The sequence below is a fragment of the Euleptes europaea genome, chromosome 2 (assembly GCF_029931775.1).
Source record: "Euleptes europaea isolate rEulEur1 chromosome 2, rEulEur1.hap1, whole genome shotgun sequence".
Classification (NCBI taxonomy): Eukaryota; Metazoa; Chordata; class Lepidosauria; order Squamata; family Sphaerodactylidae; genus Euleptes; species Euleptes europaea.
Genome location: NC_079313.1, coordinates 66,596,736 through 66,612,792, shown reverse-complemented (window position 1 = coordinate 66,612,792; position 16,057 = coordinate 66,596,736). Strand labels below are relative to the sequence as shown.

Sequence of the window (16,057 nt, the reverse complement as noted above, 5' to 3'; positions counted from 1 at the left end):
GAGGGGTATTCACGGCTGTTAGTTAGAATGGATATTAGTCATGCTGCATAGCTATTCTCTCTAGTAGAAAAGAACAAGAGTCCAGTAGCACCTTAAAGACTAACAAAAATATTTTCTGGCAGGGTATGAGCTTTCTGAAGAAGTGATCTGAAGAAGTGAGCTGTGGCTCACGAAAGCTCATACCCTGCCAGAAAATATTTTTGTTAGTCTTTAAGGTGCTACTGTACTCTTGCTCTTTTCTACTACTGCAGACAGACTAACACGGCTACCCACTGTGAACTATTCTCTCTAGTATCAGAGGAGCATGCCTATTATTTTGGGTGCGGTGGAACACAGGCAGGATGGTGCTGCTTCAGTCATCTTGTTGGGGGGCTTCCTGGAGGCACCTGGTTGGCCACTGTGTGAACAGACTGCTGGACTTGATGGGCCTTGGTCTGATCCAGCAGGGCCTTTCTTATGTTCTTATGACTGCTCAGGGGATGCATGCTGCCGCCGCCTCAGAAAACTAGACCTGGCTGCGTTGGTCACCGGGCCAGGTCAGGCTGCAAGAGATTCTGAGAACAGCTCCCAGGGTTTGCTGCTGCCATGGCGGATGCCTTGGACCACTTTAGGGATGGCCACTGTCACAGGCAACCACACCCAGCCGGGGGATCCTTTCCATGGGAGGGAGATGGCATCCCCTTGTGAGTTTCGTGTCCCCCACTTGTTTAACTATATTAACTGTAGCCGGGGTTTGGCACCAGTACCCCTTCAGGAAATTCTCAAATTAAAAATGGTGCTTGCATGAGTTTGAAACTATACAGAGCAACTGTTCTTCCTTGCTGAAGGAAAATAACTGGGATATAAAGAAGCACAAATTGAAATCAATGATGTCAGCTGTGAAGTCTAATAAGGTGTATTTTAAAAACTAGCTAATGTAAATGGGTTGGATCCCACCTAGAATTCCACAGATGCAAGGAGAGAAGGTGATTTCACCAATTCTTTCCTCCTGTGGAAGCCCCAAACATACTCTGAAATGGCACTCCTAGGGGACAGCCCTCCCCCCCCGGAATAGGTTGGAGGGGATTGGAGTTTCACTACTGGGGGAATTGTCAAAAACTCCTTTACTCTTTGCACTTGTAGAAATCTAGGTGGGATCCAAGCTATTACATTTTCTGGGTAGAGCTAAACTTTTAAACTATTTTAAACTAGACAGTATCACATACTAGATATGCTCTGGTATAATGCACAGTATGACGTCTGTGTGTAAGTTAAGTCAGCATGAAAGACTGATAAATTTTGGACACAGGGTCACGTTTATAAGTTTTTCCTTCAGAGAAAAAGGCTGCTGAAGCATTCTAAAATTCACAGGTGCAGCAAAGACCTTCAAAGCTAAGCCCACTGAGAAAATAGAAGAAACTGCTGCAAGTTTTTTTTTTTTTAAAGGAGACTTTGACACCTTATCAGAAATTCCCCACTGACTGAAAAGATAAATATTTCTCTGTGGATAACCACATGTCAACTCATCTTGCATGGTAATATACCACTCATATACACAGATTACTCAAGTCAGCTTTCACTTGTTTCACTTTAGGCCTTTTTCTCTGTAACACACACACCCTTTGATAATTATCCATAAGCCATGCATCAAGAAGGATATCTTGACCTCCTATCAAGCAGCAGTGGGTGAGGGGGAGAGAGTGTCTGTCCAACGAGAATTAAAACTGATGCAGTTGTGATAATACCTTTGTATTTAAAATTCACACATCCACAGATAGGTGGGGAATTGCAGATGGAGAAGTGTGTATATGTGTGTTTATACGTATACAGATATGTACATCCTTCTCAGTTTGCTCTGCTGATCTATCTGAATACTGTGTAAATAAATCGTACCAGCATGGGGCCTTATTGGAATGTATGAGTTGATGCAGTGTGGTAGGGAAGAGTTTGAGCTATGACCCAAGTATGCTTTGTGTGCTGGAAGAGCACAGTACTGGAATGAACTAATAGGATTCAATGCAGTGTCTTTGAGCACAAGCACAGTGCATGACCCTTTACTATAAGGTAAAAATAAATAGTTTCCATATTTTGTAGAAAAGTTTTGCGACGTTGTGGGAAGGGGGAGCATCAGAGCTAACAAAAAGTGAAACAATACAAAGGAAGAAACCTCCCCTTGCAACCCCCCCCCCCCAGCTAGCATACTCAGTCTACATATATTCTTCCACTCTGTGGTTAGGTATTAGAAAATCAACACGTTATAGCTTAAATATTTACAATTTTGTAAAGGCAGAACTGGCAACACAGAAAACCTTCTTCCAACACCAGAAGAATGATAGTCCAGAACAGGATGTGCACCTTGAAAAAAATTGGTATTTTTTGGATCTAGATATCAGAAAGCTGAAAAATGTCAGTATTCTTGGTTATCCAAGTTCCAAATACTGGTTTGGTATTCAGATCCAGGGTGTTTTTTTTGGGGGGGGGGGGGAATTCTGATATTATTTGGTTGCCAAATCAGACAGAACCAGAAAGCCCAAACAACCAATGCAGAACCAGGGAATCCCAGCAGTAGTGAAAGCCTAACACAACAAATGTACAACCCAAGAATCCAAGCAAATGTCAAACCAGACAATCGGCCAAGCCAAACTGAATTAAGAACGCTGTTGCAAGCCCAACAAATGTTGGAGAATCCAGTCCAATATACAACCCATGAATCTAGTTCAATGTTGAACCTGACGCTCTACCGCACACCTGACATAAACCAACTTGGCAAAGAACGCAAGACCAACAAAACCAATTTCAAAGGAGACAATCAAAGCCAGACCAACACAGCAAACTGATACCAACTCCCGGGAAGACACAGACACAGTAAAATTAAGGAAAAAACAGTATTGGCACCTTAAAATGCTGGCTTCCAGTATTCCTGGTTACTGCCAAATATTTCTGGGTTTTTGGGGGGACCTGTTTCCTGGAAAATCCTGGATACCATCTGGAGACCCAAATGTATCCAGAAAATACCACCCCCCAAAAAGTGTTTTTTATATATATATATATTTGGACCAGATATATCCGAATACACATCCCTAGTCCAGAGTGGGGACAAAAAAATCCAAAAGACAGATGAGGGTCATACCACAAAAAGGAGGCAGACCCTATGAGTCAACCAACAAAGATATTTTGTGCACAGCGGCTTGAGAATTCATTCACTGGTGATGCTGCAGACTCAGTGTATGGTAGTGCATTAAAGGTAAAGGACCACTGCTCTAGCTCTTGGCTTTTCATCACTAAAGTATACCTTCTGGTGATTATGTGTTTTATGGCGATTTAGGTGTTGTCTTGGTTCTGTTGTCCATGGTCCTAGGCTTGATACCAGTGAGGGCACGATGACTCCTGTAGTTACTGTCATGTGATTGTGATGTTATTATATGAGTTAAAGTTATTTTAAGGGTTGTGCTTTTCTTTATTTTAACATATTAACTTTTGTGTTTTTATGTCCTATATTATTGAGGATGTTTAGATCTTGTTGTAAACGGCCCTGTTTTGTTGTTGTTGTTGTTATTTGCCTCCTGATCTGGAGATGCTGAAAGCCATTTTTGAGTACCCGATACCTTGCTGGAGCTAGAAGCTTTTGTCTCAATCTACCACCTTTCTTTGAGTCCAGACCCCCTAGCACTTGTGTACCCACCAGAAAAACTCCTCCAATTTCATTGGGGAAGCAGTATATTTATTTATTTAAAAATTTGTGGCTACCTCTTCACACACCTGATCCCTGTATCAAGCTAGGTGCACATTATTTAAAAAAAATTTAAAAAGATGAAATCCCAAGTTAAAATAAATATTTTGGTTTGGTGTCTGAGAGTAGAGTAGGCACTAGACAAGCCTCAGGGGGGAGGAAATTCCACAGATGAGGCGCCATTGCTGAAAAGGTGGTACCTTCAGTCGCCACCCTCCTCCACCTCTGCAAGCAGGGGCACAGAAAGCAGGTCTTGTGAGGAGGATCTTAACTGGTGGACTGGAATTGTACTGTTGTAAATTTCTTCACAACACTGTCTGTGCTTTAGTGCAGGCCAAGCAAGCTTGACCTTCAAAAGCCACAGAAAGCTAAACCTGGAAATACTGACCAACCACTGAAATTTCACTAACTTTATATGTCTCTGAAATCCACTTGAGTGTAGCCATATAAACATGTTGTTTATCTAAATCATGGATAAATGCATTGTTGATTATAAGCAGTTCAACTGTTACAATTAACATTATACAATCTGCATGAGTATTAAAATAAAATAAAATGCAGGATTATTAATGCTTGGTAAAGAAAATAAGGGATGCGTGTGTGTGTCAAAGGAACAGGGAATTTGTTGAGTGAGAGAGGTCAAAGGAGTTGTCTGAAAAACAGTTAAGTTGGTTTTCATTTTCACCAGACTGATAAATGTTTGATTTTTCTCGTGTCTGCTCAGGAAATGAAGTTCTGCCTCCCGGAGCTCCAGTTGGAAATGGGCTAAGCCCAGATGCTGCAAATGACCTTGGCCTTCCTAGTGGGATTGCGGTAGCTGCATCTCTTATTGATGCCCATGCTGGAGGAATAGGTATTCCAATAAACAATCGATGCCTTTGCTCTACCCTCCTTGCCTTGCAAAGGTTTTGCTGCAGCCGTGGCAGTGCAGGCAGAAGGTTCTACTGCAGAGGTTACAGGGCAGGGTCAGTCAAAGTATTTTTGGTTTCCGTGACACATTTGATATAATTAAGACAGGAAACCTTATGCCAGGAAGACTTGGGGCAAACCGCTAAGAGGTATGTGTCAGCATGTTGTAGGGTTGCCAACCTCCAGGTACTAGTTGGAGATCTCCTGCTATTACCACTGATCTCCAGCCGATAGCGGTCAATTCATCTGGAGAAAATGGTTACTTTGGCAATTGGACTCTATGGCATTGAAGTCCCTCCCCTCCCCAAACCCCGCCCTCCTCAGGCTCTGCCCCCAAAACCTCCCACTGGTGGCGAAGAGGAACCTGGCAACCCTAGCATGTTGTGAAGTTACTCTGGATAAAGTGGTATTTGAAGCCGTTCTAGTCACACAGCTCTCTAATTCTGCAATGTTACTCCTTCAGCTGTCCATCATCTGTTGCTTGAACTATATTAGCCACCTTCATATTTTTTTTAAAAAACTAAGTTGTACGCTTTCATCCAGTTATGATATGAAAGTCTCATTGAAATGAAATGAATCTACAAACTGCCCTTCTCATTGATCTCTATGTAATGTTCCTTGCGCCAGGATGCTCTCTGTGTGTAAAGTGCAGTTGCGCAACACTTTCTCCCCAATCTGTTAGATTAGGGGTGTCAAACATAAGGCCCGCGGGCCAGATCCGGCCCCTTGAGAGCTCTTATCTGGCCCACAAGCCAGCTGAGGCATCTACCCTCCCCTCACTCTCAATCCAGGCTGGCGAGGCATGGCCCGGCCTGACCAAGTGACAGTTATGTCATATCTGGCCCTCGTAACAATTGAGTTCGACACCCCGGTGTTAGATCATTCAAATGGCAAGTTCCAAATAATTTCATCTAGAGCCTGTTCCATAAAAATAGAAACATGTATCTATACAGGTCATCTTAAAAGACCTAGAGCCCAAATCAGATACAGCATAGGCCATTTTCAGATTATGGAAATTAAACCCTATCTATGTTGTTGGGTTTCAAAGATCATTGACCTCTAAACTATACTGCTTGTTAAAAACTTTGCCCCCAATCCAGCTAAAGTTAGTTGTGACTTGATCTGACTTAGTGGAACCAATAGAACAAATTAGTATTAAAAACGCATCTCTTTTAATCATTTACTTTTGGGGCGGAGCCTGAGGAGGGTGGGGTTTGGGGAGGGGAGAGCTATCAATGCCATAAAGTCCAATTGCCAAAATTGCAATTTTCTCCCAGTGAATTGATCACTATCGGCTGGAGGTCAGTTGTAATTGCAGGATATCTCCAGCTAGTATCTGGAGGTTGGCAACCCTATTCTTAGCATTCATGAAATTTGTGTATCCATACAGTTTGGGTGGATGGAAAAACTTTGTCTATTTAGCTTGTTTTGGCATTTCTGGTTGTCCTGCTATATTCAGCTTGTTGAGTAGTAGAGCCCGTCATAAGCAGCTGACCATAGAGGCCAGCAGTCCCTCTCCAGAGAGGTGAGAGAAGAGACAAGTATTAGACAGACCAATGTTTGCACATGAACTGATATTTGTTGCTTACATCTTGTATACAAACTGTGGTTTGTACAATAAATTCTGATTAATCATGTAGTTTTCTGAATGGAGCCATAGCCTCAGATAGGCCAAAGTAACTCAGATGGCTGTACAGGAAACAACACAACATTTGAGTGATATAACATACACAGACTTCCTTTAGATCTACCATTCCAATTACTTAAATTAAGAGACTCATTCTCTGGGTAAACTTGGTTCAAACACAGGAAAGTTGGCACAAATATTACTTGATGTTTATTTCTGTATGATTAACACATTTTGCTGTGTGAGTCATTAATAGCAATCTGATTCATACAGATTTCTACTAGTTTGGGTGATTCTTTCTTTAATTTACATGAACATTCTGAAGTACAGAAAGTATTTTAAACATCCTGGTACACTTCTAATTATAGCACTGCTTTGTACAGGAAATTGCCTGTTGGCTTTCTCTGTGCAAAACCGATAACACAATGTAGAATATTTGCCTATCTGTAGGGCAAAATAAGAAAGCTTAATTGTTAGCAGGAAGTCCTGATTGTTTCTGTTCTTTGCAAATGAATAAGTCTCATGTGAGCCTGATACACCCCCGGAGTAATCCACTAGTCATGAAGAGGTTATCTTTCATAAAGGCTGTTGGGAGCTAAGCATGTAAATGCCGTGTCTGCCAGTGGGACAATAGCAGTGCCCAAAATACTACAGAGAAACATTTCTTTGCCCAGTTAACTTGAGTTTAGTCAGTTGTGAGGGAGTGTTATGTAAAACCTATGGAAAGTGACTTCTCTCTCTCTTTACTTTGTGAGAATGAATGGTCTTTGGTTAAAAGACTGATTAAGGCTTTGGATTATGTTCTCGCATTTGCTGTAGGAACACTACATTAGAATTTACACATGAAGGTTTAATTCTCTGTTCCATGTATCAGATGCAGTCTTGAGCCTAATTAAAGAGAGAACTTCCATTTCAAGGTTCCATCCACATACTGCATTTGCATAGTTTCTCATGCAAAGTCTAATATAATTGTATTCTGACTTCAGTAGGATCTAGGGCTGCCAGGTTCCCTCTCTCCTCCGGCGGGATACTTTTGGGGCAGATCTGGGGGGATCTCGCACGTGTGCTGACCCGTGTGCGCGCATCACTTTTCGGTTTACTGGGAGTTTGAGTGGTTTTGATGGATGGATCAGCACGCTGTTTCGCCACGGATCAACAAAGGTGATGCGCACAGATTCTCCCCCCGCCTGGGTTCATTTAATCCTGGTTGGAATGGGGAGGAGACTGGGCAGAAACCGGAGTAAGTGACCGTGCGTTTTAGACCGATATGCTGTAAAAATTATCAGCATCAAATACAGCAAGCATTAACACCTCTGGAAAGTAGTCACAGATGCTGATTAATTTGGATAATCTGATCTGAGTATTGCAAGCCATAATAACAGACACAAGCAAAAATGTTCCAAATAATACTACATATATTTGGGAGGGTACCCACTCCTTTTGAACTGGAATAAACATTGAAAATTCATTTTCTAGATAAATTTATTGCTATTTGTGTCTGAGATACAGTTGAATTCTTTGAATGAAGCAAGTGTAGTATAGCTCTGTTAAATGCAGGTTGTATATGTAAAGTATGTCCAAAATTTGGTGAATGTTGATAATCCCAGACAAGTTTAGCGAATGTCAGTAACCACTTGTTATGCACATGCTGATGAATGCTGACAACATTTGCTGGTGTGTGTCTGATGTTTTGATGATTCACAAAATTACTCTTGGATAGTCTGTATTCATATATGATTATTAGTATTCACTACATTTCAGACACTCATTGTGACTTACATACACTCAGTAGCTATATTTGGGGGGGTCCATTGTGAATCAAGGACAGCCAAGTTCAAAAATTTTCAGTCAATGGCTCTGATCAATTTTTCTTGGCCTGTGACTATGGGCAGAATTAAACACGATGGCAGACCTGTGTCCCACATCTCCTACCTTGTCATTTTTCAGCTTGAAATTGTACACACACATATGCACTCACCTTCTGCTTAAGAGCTGCATCTCAAGATATAGATCTGCTCCAATTACCTCTAGATCTGCCCTGTCTCCTTGATGTGAACCCTTGTGTTGGTTCTGATTAGACGGAATATATCAAATGGATTAATATATTTTAAGAGTATAAGCCAAGAAGTATGAGTCGAGAAATCAGTTTATCTGTAGCTTTCTTTGTCCGCCTTCTCAATAATGTCATGAAATATTGCTCTAAACTAGGTTTCGTTTGTTTATGCTAGGCATGATTGGAGCCAGTGTGAAGGGATATAACTTGCCCTGTGAAAACCAGCCAATTACTTCCCGAATTGCTGTGATATGTGGAACGTCTTCATGCCACATGGGGGTAAGTTGGGGGCAGAATCTTAATGCTACTCATATAAACTGAGCTGATGAGAAACTGACTTTGAAACTCCTCTTTTAATTTCCTTGCCTTTGTCTCTCTGTGTGTGTCTGTCCTGTGTATTATGATGGTAACTCTATCATTGCCTTGAGATATTAATTATATATCATCATGCATTTGCTATCAAGAAGCATCTTTAATAGTTGCAGAAATCAATACTGGGGGGAACAGCACAAAATGTAAAAGCAAATGATTCTACTGTGACTTCAACTGGGCAGTGTGAAATTGGAGTCAGACTCTGGCTTTGGGTAACCTATGATGTGCTTTGTCGCTAATGTATAACTGAGTATTCAGTGTCTTTAGAAAAGCCCCTTGGACCACCTCCTCACTCAATCAATATAAATCCATCTTGCTGTGAGAGCTGTAATGTTCTATTGAGTTATGAGATGCGTTGTGGCTCCAAAAGAGCCCAGATAAGCAATTTTTACTTCGTTAATTTTTCTCACTGAATTAGGGGGGAAAGCTTTTTCCTGAGATTGCAATTAAAGTTTAGTGTCTCTTTTTGAAATTTATACCTTTTTAAAATGTATAAGCCTGAAAGCATTCAATTTTCATGACTACCCTTTTCCTGCCATTTTTGTTTCATTTAAAACGTGTTAACTCTCTTAAATGTAGATGGAGTCATTATAAGTTGAGTATGACATAATGAGTACATGCAGCAGAACAGAAACTTTTATTCTTCACAAATTCTAGTGTTTTCCTTTTGTATGCATTTTTCCTTACCAGTGATAATAATCTGTATAAGAAAATATCCCTGCATGAATTGGCTCTTAGGTTCTGAATGAGAGAGAGATTCTTGACCTGCACAAAATAGTTTAAGCTTAGTTGTAATATATGTCATCATATGGGCCCACAAGACTCAAGCAAGTCACCTTTAAGTACTAAAGATGATTCAAGCCCCCATTCTACTAAGGACACAATAGGTTTGCTACCAAGTACTGATTACCTATATTTACATTTGTCTAAATTTATACGTATATGCATTCCACACTCCTGTAGCATAGTTTGTCTAATGGTTAATTGCAGGTGTGGTTAATGGGGTGGTGCCATGGCTTAAAGGTAAAGCATTTTATTTGCAGGCACAACATCCTAGGCTCACACCCCAGCAGCATCTCCCGTTAAAAGGATCAGATAGTACTAGCGTGGTGTGTAGTGGTTAAGAGTGGTGGCTTGGAACGGTGGACTCTGATCTGAAGAACCGGGTTTGATTCCCCACTCCTCCACATGAGCGGTGGATGCTAATCTGGTGAACTGGATTTGTTTCCCCACTCCTACACATGAAGCCAGCTGGGTGACCTTGGGCTAATCACACTCTCTTGGCCCCACCTACCCCACAGGGTATCTGTTGTGGGGAGGGGAAGGGAAGGTGATTGTGAGCCACTTTGATTCTTCCTTAAGTGGTTGAGAAAGTCGGCATATATAAACCTACTCTTCTTCTTCTTCCTGACATGAAAGATCTGGATCCGAGACTCTAAAGATCCACTTAGAGTAGACAATACAAATCTTGATAAACCACTGTTCTGATTCAGTATAAGGAAGCTTCATGAGTTCAGCTCATTTGCTGAGGCTCTGAATGTACAGATCTGGCGTTGCATGTATGCTGATTGATCTAGAAGTCCCTTGTTTGAATCTTTGCTGTGCATCCCCAGATGAACTTGGGACAAGCCTCTCTCAACCTCAGCACTCACGACTGCAAAATGGAGATACTGATCTATCCTACAGTGGTGTAAGGATTAAGTAAGATGATATACATGGGCATTCTCTAAGAAGAGATTATTGTTATTGTTATCGTCATCATCATCATCATCAGTATTATTGTTGTTATTATTATGTTTTGGCCTATGAAGGAGAGTGTCAAAGGCAGTGTGAAGTACTACTCAGAAGAAATAATACAACAAAAACATTGCTAATGGTTAGCTTCCTACTTAAGGCTTTTTCTGTACTTTAATATATAGCATAATCTGCTGCAGTTTTTTAATACAACCACTCAGTGTTTATTCCAGCACATTTCATTGACCAATGGAATGTAATTTCCCATCAGTGGACAACTAATGCATTCAAAACCGGTTTGAAATGAATGTATGAAAAAGTCTTCAATGAAGTATTCTTTTATCTCTACCTGTTTATACTGTGCCGATGACACGGGGCAATTGTGTGTGCCTTTTTAATGAGATGTATATGCAGCTGCAGTTGGTTGAAATTAACTGTACCTTTTTTAATTAGGGCCATAAAATGAAAGTTTATTATCCTCCATGTTTTTGTTAGAAATCTCTCTCTACATATATTTCTCCTTCCCTTTGTACCGAGAGACCCAGAGGGCAATAGAGATGAATCATCGGGCTTAATTTAATGCAGTGGGAGAGAGACCTGTGTGGTCAGGCTGGCATTAAAAAAAGTGCCTTTGATCTGCTTCAGGTGCACGGAGCCAGTAACAATAATATCTTTGTGAGATGATCAGCACGGAGATGTGAAACAGAGGGGGGGTGGGGAAACGGCCTGTATGGAAACTCAAGGCTTTCCTTTGTTGTGGTTCTGGCAAATGAAAAAGTCAACTGTCAGGAGAAATTCAGGGAACATAAAGCAGGGTGAAAGTGCAGTGGTCGAGTCGTGGGTTTCTTTCAAAGGGTCTTAACAAGAAAGCATTCAAAATAATTTGCTGGGTTACTTTAGTTTCTTGCAAGCATGGGTGGGGGAGGGTGGTTCTTGTAAGCTCAGAGACAATATGATACATTCCCTTCCTAAACTGACTGTTCTGCGAGACAGATGTATATATCCCCTCGGCAGAGGCATGTGCAATTATTTTAAAAGATGCTCTGTTACTTTATATACTTCCTCAGACCTTTAGGAATCTCCAAAATACGAATAAAGGCTTTTATTGGTCATAGATCTGACAAATAGTACAGAAACCGAATATCGCTTTTAAAGTGAATCAGTGCTAGAAAAAGGGTAATTGGCATAGTTTAAGCGACTTGACAACACTTAACATACACATCTCATCCTTACTTACTTCACATACAATGAAGCAAACAGCGTCATTACAATGGCTGTCAGTTACTACATTTAGTATATCAGTTAATCTCTTTTGACACCTTTCTTGCTTCCACATGCATACTCTAGGAATGATTTCTAGATAGGCATATATGAGAAAACTGATTAGTTAGAATGTGCAGTGCAGTGGGGCAAATACTGGGTTGGGCCATGAGGGACTCAAGTGTGGATTTCCCCCTTACCTTCCATATAAAGGTTCATTAGCCCTGTTTTCAGGCATCATGTATAACTGCAGTTATACATTTTTTAAAGCATTAATACCACTTGTGTGGTTAAAAAGATAACTCTGGTTATCCATCTTTGATGTGCAAATGCAGGTGTGTGGATTAACCAAAATTAGTTTCCCCACTTCCCTTTAAATAGGATTCTATGCCTGGATTAACCCTTGGATTAATCCTGGTTGGTGGGTAGGGTATTAACTCCAGTTCAACACACAGCTGCATTTGTATATCACGAATAACCAGAGTTGGAGTTTAGCCATAATTCTTGGCATAAGAAGAAGAAGAGTTGGTTTTTATATGCCGACTTTCTCTACCTTTTTGAAAGGAGGATCAAACCATTTTATAATCTCCTTCCCTTCCTCTCCCCATGGCAGCTTGTGAGGTAGGTGGGCCTGAGAAAGTTCAGAGAACGGTGTGGCGTTTAAGTATGAACATATTAAGAGAGCCTTCCTTTTGGATTCTAATATTTCAATTATTTGAGGAAGGCTGCCGTATGATCCTCAGGACCCCAGACTTAGTCCAGTAAATCCAGATTTTCAGCTGAGAAATTCTTTGTCGGCCCTTGAAATTCATTTCATGGCACTTGTCAGAGAGCCTCCATTTAAAGCTGTTTGACAAAGGCAACACATTTGTTTTATGAAGGAAAGCACACTTTAAATGTGCAGAGCACAATTAATACAAAATATGTGTTAAACTCTTAAGGGTCTGCTCACTGCAGGACACATCTGTACATATGATTTAGTAAGGGTAAAGGTTACATGTATTCCATTAAGAGTTATTTTGATGAAAAGTGGATGTACTCTCATATGACCCGGTAGATCAGACTTAGTAGGGTCAGAGTGCAGTATTCTTGATACTTCATAAAACATCCATTCCTACTGTACTTGCATTTGTCATCTTTGTTCTTACCGTTTTAGGTTTCACAGACTGTAATAGATATCTTCTCTATCACTGTGATTTATTTATTTACTTTATTTGTAGTCCACCTTTACTCACTGAGACTCAAGACAGATTACAAAATTAAAAAAACAATGCAGTCATACAGCCCAAGAGGTCCAGTGAACAACAACAAGAAGAGTTGGTTTTTATAGCCTGCTTTTTCTCTACTTTTTAAGGAGTCAAAGCAGTTTACAATCGCCTTCCCTTCCCCTCCCCACAACAGACACCTTCTGAGGTAGGTGGGTCTGAGAGAGTTCTGAGAGAACTGTGACTGGCCCAAGGTCACCCAGCAGGCTTCATGTAGAGGAGTGGGAAATCAAACCCAGTTCTCCAGATTAGAGTCCGCCGCTCTTAACCACTACACCACACTGACACTCAATGCAGTGGGACTAGGATTACAGAATTTTAGGAGTCAATGTGAACCACAAACTGTCTAGGCAAGGTATAGTGGAATTATAGATGGAGAAGAGAGTGCACTAAGAGCAATCTTATTCCAATACAAAGGTGCCTTTGTGGACTTTCCATTCTGCTACCATTTTAATCTTTCTAAAAATGCCCTCCTGAACATTTCTCTTTTGCAAATTTTGCAAAATAATAACACTTGGGAGACTTCTTGACCTCAGCCTGGTCATTCCACAAGGTGGGAGCCACTGCAGAGTATGTGTGTGAACAGGCTACAGATCTTATTCATTTGGTCAGATGAGTGAAGCTGTTTGTGGCGCATAGCAAGAGAGATGGTCCTGCAGATACGTGGGTCCAAGGCTATTAAGGGCTTTGTAGGTGATAGTATCTGACTGACTGGTACCCAAAAGAATTCCTGCAGAATGGGTGTGAGATGCATACTCCACCTAGCCCTGGTATTAGGGTTGTGCAAAAAATAAATAAAAAAATTGGTACATTTCAGGTTTAGGTTTATTGGGCCCGATTTTTTTCCGGGAAACCTGAAATTAGCTGAATATCCATACCAGTAAATATAGGCATTCTACTGATTTTCGAGTTTCCCCCAAAAATGTTGGCCCTAGGGGGTCATTTTTTGAGGTAGAGCCCCCAAATTTGCAGTGTAGCTTGAAGGAACTCTCCTTGCACAAACCTCAAAGTTTGGTGAAGATAGGGTCAGGGCGTCCGATTTTATGGGATCCGGAATGTGTTACCCCCCTCCTCCATAAACATTGTGAAATTTGCAATGATTCTCTATGGAGGAGGGGGCAACCCCTTCCGGATCCTATAAAATTGAACCCCCTGATCCAATCTTCACCAAACTTTGGGGGTCGTGAAAGGAGAGTCCCTTCAAGCTACACTGTGAATTTGGGGGCTCTACCTCGAAACCCCCCCCCGGATAATTTTAAAAATACGTACATTTTAGACTTGTAAAATGGCCGCCGTCTGCTTTCTCCCTCAAGACACTAATTTTCCCATGGTTAATTGCAGGGTTACAATCAATCATGGGAAATTGATTTCCCACATTTCTAATGGCTGCTTCCTTCCTTTCTTAAGAGTTGTGTGAAAACTCAATTTCCAGGAGGAGTATTAGCATAAACTCTTGCAGCACAGCATTCCAGCCCTACAATTTAATTAAAAATACATTTATTACATTGATATTCAGTCTATTCTCTAAGGACCTCAGGGCCCCTCATTTTATCCTTACCACAACCCTGGTGTAGTTTTTCTTCCTTCTCTAGTTCAATCCACATTACTTTGTAAACCACCATTGTATTTTAAGTTGGACACTCACAGAGGCTGAAATGGGCAATTATTAAAACATGCAAGTTGTGCATGGGTTCCAAAAAATGTCTTCATTGGCTAAATGATGGTGATGGCTAAATGAGACCTCCATGTTCAGAGGCAGTATACCTCTGAATGCCAATTGCTGTGGGGGAGAAGCAGGGGAGACTTTGGTCTTTGTATCCTCTGCTGGATATGCTGGGTCTGATCCAGAATTGCTACTCTTATATTCTTAAGCATTAAATTGTTTCTTTGAGTATGAAGTTATCAACACTTGGTCTGCAGTTATTTATCTGTTGAGCTAATTTTGTCCTCTCAGTCTTATGAAATTATCTCCTTAAAGATCAAAAGTGCACAAGAGTTAAGGGACTGCTGGGGTAAACATGTATATTAAAATATCCTAAAGGTTCTCATTCTGGTTGGAAGGGAATCTCCCTTTCCAGTTTGTTTTTTATAAGCAACTTCAGGCAAAAGGGTTTTGTTCTGACTTGGTTCCCTAGCTCCTCCCAGCAACCAGCAAGCATAAAACAGCGCTGCTTTTGCTGTACAATATCCACCCAAACTGCCAGCTTTGTTTACACAAATAGAGCCTGGAGCACGTTTCCAGCCCCAGAGTTTGCACAGTACGTGTCCTTTGCAGAACATCCTGGGGTGGAGACCGCAGAGGCATGCTGACTCAAAGTGTTCCTGCAGTCCGATCTCTGTAATCTCAGTGGGAGCCAGACAAGCAAGTGGTTTCAGTATATGTTGGCTGCGATTCGAGGGAAGACTATGCCACATACTTAAAGCTTCAGACCCCTGGAATCAGTATTGCAAATGAGTCCCCGGCTGTGACGGGAAAAGCCTGCACACAACCAAAGCACAGAGCACACAACACTGCTGGCCTGGAAGCTCTGTTCAAGGGTTTTGTGTACCAGGGCTAGGCAAATGTGCTTTCAGAAGGAACATCCAAAACCTAAATTCTGGATTTTCACCTTGTATTTTTCAGCCACTGCTGGCTCTCCCGTGTTAGAGAGATGAAACGTGCTGTCTCCAAGGGAATGTTGCCTAATGCCCGGGGCAATGAATCTCTGAGCCAGCTGGCCATAACCCAGCATTTAGCAAAGGCAGCAATTTGTCCTCCGGTGGACCAGTGGAGAGGGGTGGGAGGTGGGGAAAATTCATTGCAGAGCAAAGAAATCAAAAGCAAAAGCAATGCACATAAAACAACTTTGAAAGAATGGTGCAAACTGAAACTATACAGCCTCCCCTGTCTTAAAGCATGACCACAAGTAACAGAATACATTTTCACATATGGGATATAGCTATTTGAAATACAAATTGCACTTCCTATCTCCCTGCTTGTTTCATTCACATGGTATGATGGACATGCATTTTTCTGTTTTCTGAACAATGACATAGAGCTGAATTACTGCACTATGTTGCTACATAGAAGCTAACGTATTTGGGCATTCTTCTTCAGGGATATGGCCTCTCTTATGCTAAAAGACAGT

General features: G+C 41.2%; 1 protein-coding gene across 6 annotated transcripts in view; it reads left to right on the top strand.

The window, feature by feature from the left end:
• FGGY (FGGY carbohydrate kinase domain containing) overlaps positions 1-16,057 on the top strand; it is a 166,127-nt gene that overhangs the window by 70,316 nt on the left and 79,754 nt on the right. For 5 of the 6 annotated variants that reach the window (XM_056844236.1, XM_056844234.1, XM_056844237.1 and 2 more), the window contains 2 exons: positions 4,434-4,562; positions 8,474-8,577. The exons of the other annotated variant lie outside the window; for it this stretch is intronic. In XM_056844236.1, the coding sequence (XP_056700214.1) occupies positions 4,434-4,562; positions 8,474-8,577 (233 nt within the window). The remainder of the gene's footprint in view (positions 1-4,433; positions 4,563-8,473; positions 8,578-16,057) is intronic. 6 annotated transcript variants of the gene reach the window in all.